The sequence below is a fragment of the Empidonax traillii genome, unplaced genomic scaffold, assembly GCF_003031625.1.
Source record: "Empidonax traillii isolate 1590-97213 ecotype Southwest subspecies unplaced genomic scaffold, ASM303162v1 scaffold426:size1138770, whole genome shotgun sequence".
NCBI classification, from domain to species: domain Eukaryota; kingdom Metazoa; phylum Chordata; class Aves; order Passeriformes; family Tyrannidae; genus Empidonax; species Empidonax traillii.
Window position 1 is genome coordinate 694,674 of NW_020955619.1, and position 17,486 is coordinate 712,159.

General features: G+C 47.0%; 3 protein-coding genes across 3 annotated transcripts in view; 2 read left to right on the plus strand and 1 right to left on the minus strand.

The window, feature by feature from the left end:
• USP30 (ubiquitin specific peptidase 30) overlaps nucleotides 1-8,391 on the plus strand; it is a 9,847-nt gene extending 1,456 nt beyond the window's left edge. Inside the window, exons 2-12 of the mRNA XM_027894347.1 lie at nucleotides 266-448; nucleotides 1,038-1,141; nucleotides 2,012-2,110; nucleotides 2,743-2,785; nucleotides 3,047-3,141; nucleotides 3,914-3,973; nucleotides 5,009-5,095; nucleotides 5,601-5,681; nucleotides 6,205-6,406; nucleotides 7,029-7,158; nucleotides 8,006-8,391. Coding sequence (XP_027750148.1) covers nucleotides 266-448; nucleotides 1,038-1,141; nucleotides 2,012-2,110; nucleotides 2,743-2,785; nucleotides 3,047-3,141; nucleotides 3,914-3,973; nucleotides 5,009-5,095; nucleotides 5,601-5,681; nucleotides 6,205-6,406; nucleotides 7,029-7,158; nucleotides 8,006-8,255 — 1,334 coding nt within the window. The 3' untranslated portion in view covers nucleotides 8,256-8,391. The remainder of the gene's footprint in view (nucleotides 1-265; nucleotides 449-1,037; nucleotides 1,142-2,011; nucleotides 2,111-2,742; nucleotides 2,786-3,046; nucleotides 3,142-3,913; nucleotides 3,974-5,008; nucleotides 5,096-5,600; nucleotides 5,682-6,204; nucleotides 6,407-7,028; nucleotides 7,159-8,005) is intronic.
• A 2,569-nt stretch (nucleotides 8,392-10,960) lies between these two features.
• On the minus strand, nucleotides 10,961-12,967 carry ALKBH2 (alkB homolog 2, alpha-ketoglutarate dependent dioxygenase). Its single transcript, XM_027894349.1, has 3 exons — nucleotides 12,760-12,967; nucleotides 11,862-12,060; nucleotides 10,961-11,725 (listed from the first exon to the last, which is right to left on the minus strand). Exons 1-3 carry the CDS (start codon nucleotides 12,965-12,967, stop codon nucleotides 11,374-11,376), a joined length of 759 nt encoding a protein of 252 aa, XP_027750150.1. The 3' UTR covers nucleotides 10,961-11,373.
• A 130-nt stretch (nucleotides 12,968-13,097) lies between these two features.
• Nucleotides 13,098-17,432, plus strand: UNG (uracil DNA glycosylase). Its single transcript, XM_027894425.1, has 7 exons — nucleotides 13,098-13,279; nucleotides 13,834-14,028; nucleotides 14,131-14,226; nucleotides 14,997-15,094; nucleotides 15,502-15,590; nucleotides 16,157-16,335; nucleotides 16,831-17,432. Exons 1-7 carry the CDS (start codon nucleotides 13,190-13,192, stop codon nucleotides 16,969-16,971), a joined length of 888 nt encoding a protein of 295 aa, XP_027750226.1. The 5' UTR covers nucleotides 13,098-13,189; the 3' UTR covers nucleotides 16,972-17,432.
• The last annotated feature ends 54 nt before the right edge of the window (nucleotides 17,433-17,486 follow it).

The following is a 17,486-nucleotide window of genomic DNA, read 5'->3' on the forward strand; positions in this document are numbered from 1 at the left end:
GGCTGTGGCTGCCCCATCCCTGGAAGTGTCCAAGGCCAGGTTGGAGCAACCTGGGATAGTGAAAGGTGTCCCTGACCGTGGCAGGGAGTGGGACAGGGTTATCTTTAAGTCCCTTCCAACCCAAACCAGTCTGGGATTCTATGAAATAACAATTAAGACTGAAATGATTTGGTTTCCATGCAATTATAACACGTAACACAACATTCCTACACTGATGGATGGTATGTTTTTCCCAGACTTCATGGTGTAAACTCTCTGTTTATAGGGCTTGTCCCAGGCCTCCTGAACCTTGGGAACACATGTTTCATGAACTCCCTGCTGCAGGGCTTGTCCTCCTGCCCCTCCTTCATCAGGTGGCTGGAGGAGTTCACAGCCCAGTACAAGACAGAGCAGAGCAAGCCCCAGGAGCACCAACACCTTTCTGTCACTTTGCTGCAGCTCCTCAGAGGTATTGGAACATTTTCCTCTTGTGGTAAACTAAGAATAAAATATTTACCAGAAACATTATTATTTTTAGCCTTTCCCCCCCCCCAGAAAGTAGTTCCTGTGGTTTTATTACCTATTTAATTTCCCTCTGTAATTTTGAATCCCTTGGCCAAACTCAACCACCTTTCACAGAGGGACAGAATTCTATAAAAAAAGAAGTAATTAGCAAAGAAGCATTTTTTTCCAAGATTTAAATTTTCCAAAAAATTTGGACTATTAAGTGAGATACTTTGGATGATTTTGGATAAGAATATTAAAGCCTCTGAGCTCGAGGTGACTCGTTTCAGACTTGTCCCTGCGCTAAATTCATCTCAGTCACATCTTCAAAATGAATTGGCTCTCTCTGGCTTCTCTCACAGGGGTTTGTTTTAAAGGAAATCCCTTGGAAGTTCTGTCTTGGGATGTTCCTACTAAAACGGTGCCAGTGAACACGTGCATTGAGCTGGTGTGGGCATGGGGGGGGCTTTAACTTAGGGTTTGTGGGCTGCGAAATAGCGATTTTTCCCCCATTTCTGGCTCCCCTGTGACATCTGTCCGTGCCCTGTCCCCAGCTTTGTCCTGTCAGGAGGTGACAGAGGATGATGTGCTGGATGCCAGCTGCCTGCTGGAGGTGCTCAGGATGAACAGGTGGCAGATCTCCTCCTTTGAAGAGCAGGTGAGTTAAGGAACATTCCTGGTGTTGCCCCTGGCCAGGGATAACGGACCTGGAGCTCTGGGACCAACTGCTCTGAGTGTTCAGAGCTGAGGGATGGGAAACAACCATGGGATTGAGGGATGGGGTTTTCAGTTTTCTGGGATGTTCCTTGTGGAAAACCTGGCTGCTTCCAGACCTCAGGATTACCTTCAGACTTGGAACAGCATGGCCAGGAATGTTAAACCAGATTAAACCAGCAGAGATCCAGCCCTACCTTCCCTATGGCTGATGGATCTGTGCTTTGCTTCCAGGGATGGATTCCACTCACATTTCCCAATTTTCTTACTTGTACCATCCAAGATTTCTAATCTTTCCAGGATTTCTCTTCCTTGTCAGCGTTTCCAGCCCTGGGTGCAGTTGATCAATGAACTCCATCAATATCTCATTCATAAAATACATTCTGTATTTCCAAGGGTAGATTCCAATTAAGCTTTTACTGAATTCAGGGAAAACAGGAATTTAGACTTAAATTCTTTTATTTTTTCCTCCAAGTATTTTAGTTTCTTTTGAGTTTATATAGCCCAGAATATCTTTAATACTCTGTGCTGTTATAGAACTTTTTGGCACAACAGCAGGTGCACAATGGGTGTAATTAATATATTTAATATTAAATATTCATTCATATTTATATGCTATTATCCATTGGTATTATTATATCTATGTGTGTGTATTATATGATCTTATTTATTTATTAACATTTATTATATATTTATATTATACTAATAAATACATAAGGTGGGCTCTGAGCTGTGATTTTCCCCTAATTTCCTGGGGTATTCCAGCCCTCCTGGGGTGTGTTCTGATGTGTTTTGGTCCTCACTGTATTCCCAGGATGCCCATGAGCTGTTCCATGTCCTGACCTCTTCCCTGGAGGATGAACGGGAACGGCAGCCCCGCGTGACCCCCCTGTTTGATGTGCACTCCCTGGAGGTGACTCCTTTCATTCCATCAGCAGGAGGAGTTCCTGGAATCTGCCTGGATTCCCAACTGTCTGTTTAGAAGCTCAGGATATTTTTATTATGTTCATAAAGCTGCTCTTTGACAGAAATTAATCCATATGTCAGGCAATTCAAAGAATGGAAATGTCTTTGAATTTACACTGATCCCACTTTCCTGAGGGTTTTGCATCCCTAAATCCACTGAATATGGGGATTTAAATACTAGCACAGAGCAGGTGTTCATCTCAGCAGTTACTCTTATAGTGAAAAAGGTTTGAAAACTGCAAAATGGACATTTATGGAGGTAAAATTTATCTTATCCTCCAGTTCAGTGATAAACTTGATGGAAAGTTTCTATCTCTTTTTGCCTAAAATATATATAGAAGGTATATAAAATTTCATATTTTAGTGCTGTGAGGCAGAGAATTCTGCAGATTAATTCTTCATTTTATTAACAGTGTAAATTATAAATTTGTTTTGTGCCCGGTTTTTTTGTTCTTCAAATAAAAAGAGCCGCTAAAACTCCCACAGTTGTTCTAATGCCAGAAAAGCCAATTAGGGGTGAAATAGGAACATATTTAATTGTTTCTGAGGTTAATGAAATCCTTTTATCTTCCTCTGTAGCAAACAGAAACAACCCAAAAGCAAATAAGCTGCAGAACAAGAGGTAGGATTTTATCCATTCTGGAGTATGAATATTCATAGGGGAGTTGCTTTGGTTATTAAGGGGATAATATTAATTGTTCTTCGTCTGTATTGGGCTGAAATATACCTCAGAAATATAAACAACCCCCCATTAATTATTGGCAGTGGGACAGAACATACTTTGGGGCAGTCAGTTTTGTTAGTGTGGGGCAAAAATGTGGAATTAGAGTGATGAACACAGATGTACTGAAAACAAAAGGGTAATTGCAACTTTGTGTTGCAGGATCTCTTCCCCCTGTGTCAAACCACTGGAAATCTCAGCATCCTTTCCATGGGAGGCTGACCAGCAACATGGTTTGCAAACACTGTGAGCACCAGGTACAAAGCCAGCTGGTTTTATATATATTTATTTATCTACTCATTCAGTTATGTATTTATCATCTAAAATAATTGAATGAATAAATATATATAAATATATATATACATATATATAAAATGCATGGTGTGAAAATATATAATGTATATGTGCTTTTATAATATATTTATATATGAAAAGGGACTTAATTTTTCAGCTATTTATTTGGTGTTGGTGAGGAATGAGAATTTATCGCTATTTATCACTAAATATACTGAAGGAAATGAAGTGGGATCCACTTTGTGGGGATAAAAGCTATCTCATCAAACAGAATAATAGCTGCCTTCTTATGTAATTTAATTAATAATTAATTAATAATATTACCTGACAATCCCCTCCCAGGGGTAGTGGTTTAGGGCTGGTTGTTCAAGTATTAAGATTGCAAAGGGGAATTAATTTGCAGTGCAGTTATCTGGAATGAGGAGTTGGAGACAACCTGGATAAAGAAAAGAAATACAGAAGACAAATCTCTGTTATAGCTCAAACTGTAGGAGTTCATTTGTCCTTTTCCTTCTCTAAACCTTGCAAACAAATTTAAAGGAGCAGGAAGAGGCCCAGCAGTACCTTAGGCCTAGTGTTCCTGGTGCTGTGCTTGGGAAATGGGGGGGGTTGGATCCCATTCCGCCAGGGAATTATGGACAGCACAGGGCAGATGTTTATCCTGTGAGAGTTTAGTTTTTTTTCTGGCCTGACCTGAGTTCTGGCTCCCTTGATATGTGGGATGTTCTCTTGCAGAGCCCTGTGAGGTTCGACACCTTCGACAGCCTGTCCCTGAGCATTCCAGCAGCTGTGTGGGTACGTATCCCCCTGGTCCAGGATCCAGCCTGTCCCCTTGGCATCATGGCTTTCCCTTCTCTAGTGCCTTTCTCAAGTGCTGCAGCCTCAGAGTAAGTTTAGAGCTACTTTCAGGAGTTTCTTTTCCTGCCTTTTTTGTAATCCTATGGTGCTACTGCAGGACCTTCTCACTGATGCGTTGGTGCAAATCACCAATGAGTACAACAAACACAGGGACAACAGGAGGGTTTTCTGTTTCTCCTGGTGAAGGGTTTTGTCCTTCCTTGGATTTGATCACCTCCCAAGGGCTGCTTCCCACTGTGGGAAGGTGCCCTGCAGCTGCTCTCTCTCCCTGTTCACACCTTATCCCCCACAGGCTTTTCCATCCGGTGATTTCAACTGGGAATTGTTTCCATTTCTTTTGGCTCTGATAAACTTCAAATGCCAAAACACTTCAGATTTTGGGGGGCAAAATGTGCAGGATATTTTTGGATTTTAACACTTTGTTATTTCATTTCTGATAGTGGTTTGTCCTCCCAGACACGGAGCAACTACTTGCAGCCATGGAAGTTCTGATTCCTGCCTGCAGAGTGCACTCCTGGACAGCCAGGATTGGGATTTGGACACATTTTGTGCTATTTGGGTTTTGGTTTATACCATCAAAGAGGATGATACCTTTCACCCCTTGCAGTGGGGTGGGACAGGAAGGAAGCCTAAATGCAATTAAAAGCTGTATTTCTCCTGTGTAGAGGCTCAAAGAACACAAAGTGACTCCTGAACTGGTGGAACTAGAGAAAAATAGGACAGGAATCTGTGGTTTAAACCCCCAGCTGTTCTGACCCACAGCCTGCAGTGTTTTCTATGTTTAATCCAGGCTAAGGAAGGATCCCAACAGTTACATTACCAGTCTTCTACACCCAAAGCCATTTAGGCAGGTTTTTTAAAGAAATAACTGTGCAATTCTGTAGTTTCTCTGGAGGAAATAATTAAAAATCCTTTCCCAAAATTCAGTGTCTGAAATTCCTGCAAGTAACTTTGTGTTTTCTTGGCACTCAGGGCCGTCCCATGACACTGGATCACTGCCTCCATCACTTCATCTCCTCGGAGTCTGTGAAGGATGTGGTGTGTGACAACTGCACTAAAGTAGGTCATTGGAATTTCTACAACCTTTGAGCTCAGTTTTAACCCTGCTGACACAATTCTGCCTTCAGTTTTCAACTCCTTTTCCTTAATGATTTGAGGGAAGTCTCTGACCTGCCCGGGATTTCAAGTATTAACAGGGAGTTCTTATCTCACAGAATATTTTGAGGCTTTATTTATTACTACTATTACAAAACTTAAAAATATTTTATTCTGTTGTTGCCAGGTATTATTTAGATAATATTTGGGATACTTATTTGTTCTGGTATTGTTTGAACACAAACAGAAACACCAGCCTGGAGGTGGGGTTTGCTCTGGAAATGTTTCTGCTTGATTTGGTTTGGAATTCTGATCCTTTAGGATAGCCCAGGAATTCTGAAGAAATTCCTAGGTGTAATAATTGCACTGAGCCCATTTCTAGACAGACAATTTGCAGACCTGCACTATGATGTGGAATTGGACACAGCAATAACCAAATGGCCTTATTTTATTTCCCCTCTGATTTCAGATCCAGGCAGAAGGAATTCTGAATGGACAGACCATAGAAAACCAGAGAACAACATTTGTAAAGCAATTAAAGTTAGGAAAGGTAAGGCAAACTAACCCTCCAAACCTCTTTCTAAATCCTGTTATACGGTAACTTATTTCTTTCATGTGTTGCTTCATGTCCATTTCTTGCTATTAGACCACTGTAATGTTTTACTTTTAAAAGTAATCTCATTTGGCAAATATTTGTGGGCACTGAGGCCTCAGTTCAGCCAAACATCAAACCCTGAAGCTTGAAGAATGAGAATATTCTACTGTTATTCAGCAAAACACTTAAATGTGAGTTTGGCTGGCTCATGCCTTGCATTAATTCTTGAATTCATCTGTTCATAACTACTTGACCTTTTCCCCCTGTGCAATCCATTAACTATTGAGGATTAGCACATCCCAGGAATGTCTCAAGGGTCTGAGCTGTTGCCATGTCTTGGGGACACTGTTGCCACTGAGCCCACACAGAGACAAGGGAACAGCTCAGGGATGCATTTTCTTGTCCCCTGGACTTCCCACCTGTTTGTTTGCAATTAAAATGTGTTCTGATCCTCCTTTCCTGTGGGGTATTCCCGAAGCTGCCCCAGTGCTTGTGCATCCACCTGCAAAGGCTGAGCTGGTCCAACCAAGGCACTCCCCTGAAGCGACACGAACACGTCCAGTTCAATGAGTTCCTGGTCATGGACATCTACAAATACCGAGTTCCTGTGCAAAAATCCAGCCACAAAACCCCAGAGGAAACCCCTGGAACAAAGGATGGGACAGCAGTGAAACCTCCAGGTACTTTGCCAATAAAATAGATCAGGTATTTCCACATTTCGTTGAGAAAACATTCTGATATGCAGAATGAATAAAAGAGCAGCATCTTCACATGGATCTGTGCAAAGAGGGCAGGGAAAAACCCCTTTCCCAGCCACTGTTCCAAATCTACAGTTCAGTTTTGGTCAGTTAATTTGATCCCACTCAATTCTTTTTAAAAAAACCCTTATTAAAAAATAGCAGAAAACTCACATGTCTTATGTTCAGAGGATGAAGGAATGTTGAACCTTGGAATGTGCCAGGGTTTTTCTTGTTAGTGGTCTGTTCTAAAGGCTCCAGGATAAGCAGAGAAGGAATGCTGGGAATGGCGAATTCCTGAATAACAGTTGGAAAATCCAGCTGGAGTAGGGCTGTCCTTTAGGCACCTCAGTAATCTGTTCAGTTGGGATTTTGTAAACATGGTAATTTTTATATTTGTCATGTAAAAACAATCACTGCTGTGCTTGGATATTGCAGTCCTCTGGATCTGGAAGGGAGTGTGATGTCTAAAGAAATAAGTAAAATACAGTATCATAAGTGCTGTTATTAGCAATGTAACAGTAACATTTATGTTAAATCACTGAATTTCACCTTCTTCTGGCAGAAGCAGAACAAACCCCTGGTACCAAACCACTCTTCATGAATGGTGCCTCCTCCTCTTCCTCCTCCTCCTCCTCCTCCTCGTTTTTAATGTCCCCGGGAACTTTTCCACTTGCTGCATTCCCTGAGTGCAGGTAAGTTAGAGATTTGTACCCTGTCTGTCCTTCAAATTGTCTTCCTTTAGTCTGTCATTGTCGTGAGGTTGCACAGGCACAGAATTTAACATCAGTTCCAGCTCCTGTGCTTGTCTCTTGGCTGATTTTTAGTAGTTCTTTTCTCTCCTAAAAAAAGGGAGAAGAGTATTTTATAAGTAAAACACAAAATCCCCTTTCTCTGGTTCATGGTGCAGTAAATCATCCCTCTGAACAGCCATAATCTCATTTTTGCTGTTTTCCTCTACCCCTTCATTTTTTCCTTTTACTCCGATTTTAAATGACGGCAAGAAACGCATAGATCTCTGAGAGATTTCCTTTGAACATTATATCTAACAAGCTCGAGACCCTTTAGAGATTTCATTCAAACATTCTATTTTAAAAGCTGGAGATCTTTTCTAGATTCCTTTCAAACATTTAACAAGCTTGAGATCCCTTTTAGATTTCCTTCAAACATTTAACAAACTTGAGATCTCTCATACGTTTCTTTCAAACACTGAATTTAATGAGCTCGATTTCAGCTGCACCTGCCATGATTCTACTTGGTAAAACAGCCTTGAGGCTCCTCCTGATAATCCTTTCTCACAGAATCCCCGAACCGTTTGGGTGGGAAGGGACTTTAAAGCTCATTGAGTCCCACCCTTGGCCTTGCGCAGGGACGCCTCCCACTAGCCCAGGTTTCTCCAAGCCCTGTCCTTGAACATTTCCAGGGGTGGGGCAGCCACAGTTTGTGCTGGAATTCCACCAGTGGAGCCACATCTTTGTTCCAAAAGCAGTGGGGGGATGCCGCGGTGCGTGTTTCCCCCGTGCTGACGCTGTGCTCCCGCAGCACGCCGCTGTACCTGTACCGGCTGATGGCGGTGGTGGTGCACCACGGGGACATGCACTCGGGGCACTTCGTGACCTACCGGCGCTCGCCGAGCCCGCGGGGGGCCCTGGCGGTGCCCGGGCAGTGGCTCTGGGTGTCGGATGATTCGGTGCGCAGGGCCAGCCTGCAGGAGGTGCTGGCGGCCAGCGCGTACCTGCTGTTCTACGAGCGCGTCCACGGCCGCGCCCCGCAGCGCGGCCCCGAGGAGTGACCGCGGCACGGCGGCTGCCCCGAGTCGGGACTGCACCTCGCTCAGACTCCTCCCAGCTCCACGTGGCACCTGTCCTGCAACACACCCCCCCACTCCATCCGAGGTCCCCCTTCCCCGGGAGTTGTGATTTGTACCAAAAAGTGCGTGTTAGAGAAGGCGTTTGTTGTGTCGGCGATTCTTGTCATCTCAGGCTTCCCAAGGCTGTGTCCCGTGTCCTGACATGGCAGTTTTCCAAGGGAGATGCTCAGTCCTCCACATTTCGCTGCAGGTGTTTCAGAAGGGGGAGCCCTGGGAGGGGTTGATGGGAAGCTGCTGTAGGCAAAGGCAATGATTTAAGAAACCAAGTGCCTTGAGCTTCCTTGAACAGCTGCATTGCCACTGTCTGAGCCCACTGCATGTCCACTGTGTCCTGGGAATGCCCCACCACCATGGGATGAACCAGTGGAATCAGATTTCCCTTGATATCCCAGCTAATCAATCTATCATGTCAGGCATCTCCACAAACAGCCACAATCCAAAAATTTCCCTGTTCACATAATTTTCCTCACTACTTTAGTTAGTTATGCATCACAGAAATCCTTCTGCTGATTCCAAGTGCAGTTTCCTTTTCCCTGGAGATAATTTTTTTCTCTATTAAGAGCCGAAACCTTAATTTATTGCTCCCTCCCTTTAGAATATAGCTGGAATCAGCACACAGACATGTTTGCTAGTGATCAGTATTGTCATTTCCTTCAGCACTGCTGAATACCATTGCTTGTAGCATCGACTACAATTTTAATGCTGTGATTTCCAAGCTGCTGTAAGTGTTCTAGACTTGCCCTTCCCATTTTAGTGCTGGAAACTGCCATTTCCCACCCCTGGGCTGGGCTTGGACTGGCTGGGAGTGGGAGCTGAGCTGAGCCTTTGTCCTTGTTAAGTGGAATATCAACAATAGGATCAGCACTGGTAGGCACTTACTGGTCTTGTGAAGCCAGCCTGGGAACACTGATGTCACTGCACCAGCTCCAGGTTGGCCTGTAAATAGAAATGTGAATTCTGCTGCTCTAGACTGATGTGCAAAAAAAAAAAAAAAATCCCAAACAAAGCAAGGAAGGAAGGAGAAGCAGCAAAAATTCTCCTTTAAAATTCTCCTGCTTTTCAATCACCAGGAATAAAGTATGTAGGTTATTTTTAGCTCTTTTCTATCCTTGTAAGCTTGGAGGAGAAAACCACTCATCAAAGCTTTTTCAGTGTGAAACAGCAGCTTAGGTTTTCAAATAACAACTGTCTTAATAGGTTTTCTTAGGGCAACTTTGTACCTCATGTGTTCATATTGCTGCCCAAAGCTCGGAGGTGTTTGGAGTTCCTCATAAGAGGCTCCAAACCAGCCAAAGCTGGAGTGGTAATGGATGGATATGCAAAACTATTTACGCAACTCATCATTCCAGAGTATGGAGCACAATTCCTGTTCCGGGTAAGGCTCATGGTACATAAATAGCGATAAATCCACTGCTGTACTAGTTCCTGGGAAGTCTCCCTGGCTGTGCTAGGCTAGAGTAGCTTGGTTTTAACCTCTTTTAATTTATAGAAAAACAACAAGAAAGCAAACAAAAATAACCTTGAAGGATGCAAAATGCCAGAAAAATGCCCTGGCCGCTGAAGTGAGAGCTGAGAGAGCTGGAGAAGGAGCCAGCCCTCTGGACTGGGAGCACTGGGTTGCAGCAGGAGCTCTGTGAAGCAGTGCTGGGGATCATCTAAAACCATCACACAAACCACCCCCCTCCAGCAGGTTGACCATTGTACCTCAGAACTCCAACCATTTCCACTGCCAGCAGTGTGTATCTTGCAATATCCATTCTCAACACTCTGTTTAGAGGTTTTATCTGCATTTTGGAGTCCAGCTGAGCAGACATTTGGTTTAGAACACAGTCGAGCTGGAGGCGGGGCAGAGGATACGCACACTATGGGCTGTGTCTTGGATTTGTCAGGACAGAGACATAAAGTCACCTCTTACTGCACAGTCCATGTATTTTCTCTTGCAAAGAGCTGTATTTCCCTCAGCTGTGGGTTGACTCTGGAAGCTCCCTCAAGGGCTATCAAGGGGAGGGTTGAATGGTCAGCATTTGTTCCAGCTTTCTCTGTTAGGAAGGAGGAGATGGATCAAATATCAGCACCTCAGTCCTGGTCCTTAGCTGTGCAAGGTGTTTGGGAGCCAACCCTCCCCTCTGAAGTCACAGGGCTCTGTGGAGACCCAAGGCTCAAACCTTGTTACTTGTCACAAGCTGCCATGGTGGAGAACTTGTTAATAAAATGTAAAAAAAAAACAAAAACAAAAAAAAAAAAAAAAAACGACCTCCAGGATGCCATCTGTGTGTTTGGGTTATCCTTGTCTCATTTTGTGTGTTATTTAAAAATGTATATTCCAGTCAAACCACTGCACTGCTGTTTGAAGTTGCGTTTTCACTTCAGGGTACTTTTGTAACTGTACAGTAGCAATAAAAAACCAAACTTATTACAAAAGTCACCTGTGTGGGAATTGAAGTTACGTGTGGGAGTGTCTTGAAACATAATAGAGCCACACTGAAGGCCAGAGCCCACCCCTAATTCCAGGGTTAACACAGGAATTTCAGCAGCAGAGGAATTCAAGCAGACAAGAGTCACAGTGACTGAAACACTCAGCCAGCCACACTGCACTCACTGTGCTCACACCTCAGCACTCCTCCAGGTCAGTCTCATTTGCACTTTATTTAAATAAAAAACCAAACAAACTAAAGTTCATTGAGAGAGAATACAGGAAAGTGTCGCGTGCTGAAGAATATCAGCTTTAAATGATTACAGCTTGTGATTTATAGTGTTTGTAAACTGTACCTCAAGTCTATGGAGTCTTTTGATTTTTTAGGAGCACGAATTAGATTAAGATCAGCTGAGAACAAACTTCTTCCTGAGCAAAACAAGGGTATTATTTACCAAAAATATTTATCAGCAGCATTTCACAGAGGGAAAGCCACCTTGACATGGAGATCAGAGGTCAGAGGCTTTATTAGCAGTTACCAAGTCCACCATCTCTCTCAGTTCAATTTGCTCATCCAGTCCCTTGGATCACCACAGCCAGTGTTTGAACGAGGAGCCAACAGGTCCATCAGGAACTGAAGCTGTTTTCAGTCAGAAGTCCCTGATGGGTGGACTTTCTGTCCCCAGCCATGACTTTCCTGAAGGTGAGGTTGACCCTGGGGGTGATGACCCTCCTCCTGGGGGGCAGGCTGTGGTACCAGTACACGTTGGTGGGGTGGTTCATCATGAGGAGGCTGCCGTGGGCCAGCTCCAGCTTGATCCGCTCCAGGCCCCGTTTCATCCCCTTCCTCCTGCAGTCCCTGTGCCGGAAGATGAAATCCCTGCACGCTCCGAAGGACACGGACGCAATGGGACTGCGGGGAACCAGCTCCCTCTCATCGTCTCGGTGCTCCCCGATGTGGTCCAGGCCATCTTTGTACCTGTGCACAGGGCACATTCATTAGTTCCACCAACCCAATTAAGAGAATGTCAACCCTTCAGCCATTTGCCAAGTGCTGCACAAGGTTTTTTCCTTTCATTTGAACCACAAAAAGCTGCTTGATGCAACAGCTGTACCTGTTGATAAGGACAAAGTTAAAGGTGTGTCCTGTGGCCTGAGTGACTCGCTCCCGGATGCGGTTCAGGACTGGGATCCATGGCTTGGGATGGAAGGTCACACCTGAGTAAGTGTAGGACAACTCAGGGTCTCCGTAGGTCACCTGCTTCCTTGGGATGTTGTGCCATGTGCCAAATATGTGCAATTTTGTCAAGTCACCTGTTTAAACAAGAAATGAGGAGGATCAAAACCAAACCAAGTCTGTGTTACCTCTGCACAGTCCTACATTCTCCTGGATCTGCAGCTTCTGGGGATCTCCAGACAAGAGAAATGAGGATGCTTATGATAACCCACAAGCTGTCATCCCTGTTCCCCATGTTTCTGTCCTGAAGAAGGTGGACACTGCCTTGTTGTCCCCCTTAAATGGGATAAACAGAACCAACATCCCCATCACATTCTGCCATTGAATTAATGTAATGGCATATTTCATATACTGCCTCTTCCAGCAAACTCCAGCCGCCACAGCAGGTTTATCCCAGTTCTCTTAAAACATCACTGAAACCACTTGACAAATGCTTTCAGTGGAGCAAATCCAACTCTCCAGGGTCACACCTGCGTTCTTGGCTTCTCAGGGCCAGACTGTACCAACACCAGGTGCCTGCAGAACCCTCCCCAGCTGTGCCCAGGCCCTGGGATCGCTCCGGGACTCACCTTGGGTGGGCTGGGCAGGGAAATGCTTCCCTGGGCAGGTTGGGGGGACGTGTGGGGGGCCCAGAGGTGGACACAGAAGGGCTCAGGTTGGAAGGGAGCACTGGAGCTCATCCAGGCCACCCTCAGGTCTCCCAGAGACATCCCCAGGGACGGAGCCTCCGGAGCCTCCCTGGGCAGCTCAGGCTCCTCCACAGGGCAGGAGGTTACCTTCGAAATACTGCACCTCCTCCTCCAGCTGCTGGAAGATCTCGTCGGCCTCGGCCTTGGGGAAGAGGATGCGATAGTCACAGCACAGCCCCTCGGCGCGGATCTGCCGCGGGGGGGGCCGGCCCGGCCCGGCCTCCTCGGGCCGCCGCCCCTTCCCGTCATCGCCCCCCGCCTGCCCGCGGGGCACCTTAACCACGAACCCGTCCATGGGCGACACCGGGAACAACGTCCCGAGGGAATGACGGAAAAACAGGGACCAACGGGCCGGGGATGACCCCGCCCCCTGCCCCCCGCCGGCCCCGCCCCCAGCGCACGCGCACTGTTTTGGCGCCAAACCGCAGTCCCGCCCCCCCCCGCTGGAGCCGCCGCTGCCGACCCTCACTCAGTCATTCATTCACTGCCTCCCACTCTGCCTCGCTCCTGCCCTGCCATGATCGGCCAGAGGACGCTGCACTCCTTCTTCAGCCCCGCGCCGCCCAAGAAGCGCGCCCGGTCCCCGGAGCCGGGAGGAGATGCTGAGGTAGCGAGCGGTGGGCTGGGGGCGCCGGGGGAAGGGAGAGGGGACAGGGGTCTGGCAGCGACAGAGGTCTGTCTGGCCGTATATATATGTGCGTGTGCGTGTGTGTATATTTGTGTTCTGAGGGGTCTGGCGGCCTTTGGTGCGGGGGGTATGGGGAGTAAACACCACTTCCAAATTCCCGCGCGGCTGCACGCGCGGCTGAGCTGCCAGTCAAGCGGCCACGCTCCGCCGCCGCCCAATGGGCGCCGAAAGCCGCGCTGCCGTCAGGGTTGCTGGGTAGGAAACCTCTCCGCACGCCGAGATGGGCCAATGGGGGGGAGCGGGCCCTTTTCCCGGCGGCCAATAGCGAGCGGGAGTTTTTTTTTGGCTCGCGCCCGCGGGCGGGGCGCGCGCGTCCCGGCGGCCAATGGGCGCGCGCTCGGGGTTTTGCCGGGAACGCTCCGCGTGCGGTGGCGCCGCCCCGGGGCGGGGCCTGTCCGGCCATGGTGGCGCTGATTTCGCTGCTGCGGCCGCGCCCGCTGCTCTCCCGCATCCCCCTTGCCCGCTGCTTCCAGGTGAGCGCCGCCAAGAAGGCGAAGGGAGATGAGGCGGGCGCGGCGCCGTCGCTGAGCGAGGAGCAGCGGGAGCGCATCCTCAAGAACAAGGAGGCGGCGCGGCAGCTGCTGGCGCAGCGGAACGTGCCCCCGGGCTTCGCGGACAGCTGGCGGCGGCAGCTGGCAGGGGAGTTCTCCAAGCCGTACTTCGTGGACGTGAGTGAGCGGCCCCCGCGACCCTCCCCGAGGGGGCGCTGCGCCCACTCGGCCCCCGCTGAGCCGCCCCTTTCCCCGCTGAGCCCCTCTTTGCCCCCGCAGCTCATGGCGTTCGTGGCCGAGGAGAGGAGGCGCTACACGGTGTATCCGCCCCCCGAGCAGGTCTTCACCTGGACGCAGATGTGCGACATCTGGGACGTGAGTGAAGCTGCAGGGGCTGGGGAGGGGGGATCGGAGTCTCTAACCATGAAAATGCAGGTTGGGTGCACAGGCACGTTAGTTCAGTGTTTTTTCCCTTAAACTTCAGTCCCACGGGATAGGGATGTTATTGTTTGTCTCACCTAGCTCACAGATTCTGCCTTCCCTTTCATCTCTGATACCAAAACAGGGTTTTATTGTTTTATTGCCCTCACAAGCCACAGAATTTCCTTTGAACGCCTAGTTGAACTTTTGATCTTTTTTCTAGTCTTACCAGCTTTATCTACTTCAGAGTTTTTGCATCTTGTATGTCCTTTGTTCTTTTAATTGATCTGTAATGAACTATAATTAAAAGCAGACATCGTAAGATAATGTCATTTCTAATAAACTGTGTAAAAAATGTCACAGCAAAGGTGGCATAAAGCTAAAATAGGATGAAACCTATTTGGAAAATATCTCAACAAGGTGTTTTATTGTAGCTCTGAAAATGTTGGTCTTCTGCACTCAAATCGTATTAACTGTATTCATAATTTTAGCAGCAAAGCTGTGGTCATATTAATCCTTGGTGTTAGGTAGGGTCTCTGCTCTTTAACTTGTTAATAATGAGATGTCTTGGACTGACTTCAGTTCCTGAGGGGATTGGGATTGAGATTGGTTTGGGTCTTTCTTATGCCTCTTTTTTAAGATAAAGCTCATTTATAAGCCTTTCCCCCCATTCTTTTGTGAATAAAGCTGATTTCAATTCAGTGCTAACCAAGGTCTGCTTTCAGGTGAAGGTTGTAATTCTGGGACAGGATCCATACCATGGCCCTAACCAAGCTCATGGGCTCTGCTTCAGTGTCCAGAAGCCTGTTCCACCTCCCCCCAGGTAGGGCATTTAGCAAAATCCCTTTTGGCCACAAATTATTTGCAGTTCTGTGTTGCTCAGGGCTGGGAGCCAGAAAATTGATGTGAAGAGTTGTGCAACTACTTAAAATTGAATTGTGCATTGGCTGGAAGAAAACATCACTGCAAATATATGGCTAATTCTGTATAATTTGGTGATATTCTGGATGTAAGTTTGCATTTCTAGTTGCGTTGAGACCTCATTAAGATTCCAGCCAGGCACACAAAGGGAGTCCTCGCTGCCCTGCCTCTACAAATGACCTTGTTATCTTAAATAATAAGATTAAAGTCAATACCTTCTTGCCTGGTGTAAGAGCAATAAGTGGAACTGCTTGATCTTGTCTTTAAATATTAATATTAAGAAAACTTAATGGTGTTTTTTGTTTGCAGTTTGGAAAATATTTACAGGGAGCTCTCTACAGACATCGAGGGCTTCACTCATCCTGGCCATGGGGATCTGACTGGCTGGGCCAAGCAAGGTGAGCTCAGAGACACTCAATAATCTGGTCACTGTGGAGCAGAAAAAAAAGCCAGTCTAGAAAACAGACCTGTAGCTGGAAATGATCCATTTGTAGGACAGAAAATCAGTTCTGAGAAAATCAGTACCTGTTGTTTGGCAAGTCCCTTAGAATGAAAACTGAGTGTCTTTCTGAAGGGAAACTGGAAAAATCAGTTATAATTTTAAAATCCTGGAATGGTTTGTTTTGGAAGGGATTTAAAGCTCCACCCCCATGCCATGGGCCTGGACACCTTCCACTTGACCAGGTTGTTCCAAGCCCTGTCCAACCTGGCCTTGGACACTTCCATGGATGGGGCAGTCACAGCTTCTCTGGGTAACCTATGCCAGCTCCATCTTCCCACCTCTCCAGTCTGTCCAGGTCCCTCTGGATCCATCCCTTCCCTCCAGGATGTGACCCCACAATACAGCTCAGTGTCATCAGCACCTTGCCGAGGGTGCCCTCCATCTAACCTGGCCTTGGACACTTCCAGGGCTGGATTAACGCTTGATTTGTTTCTCCCTCTGTCCACATGGTGGATTTCCCAGGAGTGCTCCTGCTCAACGCTGTGCTCACCGTGAGGGCTCACCAGGCCACATCCCACAGGGAGCGGGGCTGGGAGCAGTTCACGGACGTCGTGGTGTCCTGGCTCAACAAGCACCTGAACGGGCTCGTGTTCATGCTGTGGGGAGCCTATGCCCAGAGGAAGGGCAGCTCCATTGACAGGGTACAGCCTTTCCTTCTCCCTGATTTCTCCCTCAGTTTGGTGGACACTAGAGGGCACTTGCCTTACAGGACCGGGAATTATCCCTGCCTGAACTCCGTGAATTGAGTGGCCCTTCTGCTCCAGCTTAGCCTTTTCCAGAATTGAGCAAGCAAACTGGAGCAAGTGTAACCTCCTGTTGTCAGCAAAGTGTCCCACTGGGGACAGAGCTGTTTTTCCTAGGAAAAGGCTCATGAATCTGCGTAAAATTGGGAAATGACTTGGGCATTTTTGCTTTACACAGTCCATCTCTGCACAGTGGGACAGAAGTCTCAGCCTTCACGGCTGGTTCTTTGGGTCTCAGGCCGGTATTGGAGGAGGTGTAGAGGGGAAGTCACATGTAGGTAGTGCAGGTGGAGGGGAAATCACATCTGCCCAGGGCAGGAAATCACATCTGCCCGGGGCAGGAGCAGCCGAAAACATGCAAATCTAACGGGCAGTTTCCTCCAATGTTTGCAGAAGCGCCACCACATCCTACAGACGGTTCATCCTTCACCCCTCTCAGCCAACAGAGGGTTTTTCGGCTGCCGGCACTTCTCCAAGACAAATGAATTCCTCAAGAAATCTGGGAAGAAGCCCATCGACTGGAAAGCACTCTGAGCACCTCCTGGGTGTCAGGATTTGGGTGCAGCCCCTGTGTCAGGGGTTGGCTCATTTCTGACAAACTTCTGCTGACCTGTTCTTTGGGTGTTGGTCAATGAACAAATGCCTAAACTTTCATTTTATATATATTCTAAAATGTTTATTTTTCAAGAGCATGTTTGAGTCTTCGATGGACAACTCTGCTCTTGGAGCTGGTCTCAGCTTCATTTGGAGCAAAAAAATCCCCAGAGTTCTATGTCAGTTTGTTGTTGTTGTAATGGGAATATTTTTTCAGGCTCTGGTGAAGGGATGTCAATTCTTAAGGTGAAGCTGCTCAACTTCTGTACGTGCCTGGCTGCCTCCTGCCTCCTTGCCTCCTCTCAGGCAGACCCAGGTTTCCTGTTTATGCATTTGGAGCTGACTTCCCGTGAGGAAAAGAAAGATGCTCTTGGTTTTAGCTTTTTTCTACAGATTTATTATGAAAATGGCCTCTTGGGGCCATAAAGACAATACACTGTCAGGAGTGTTACTTG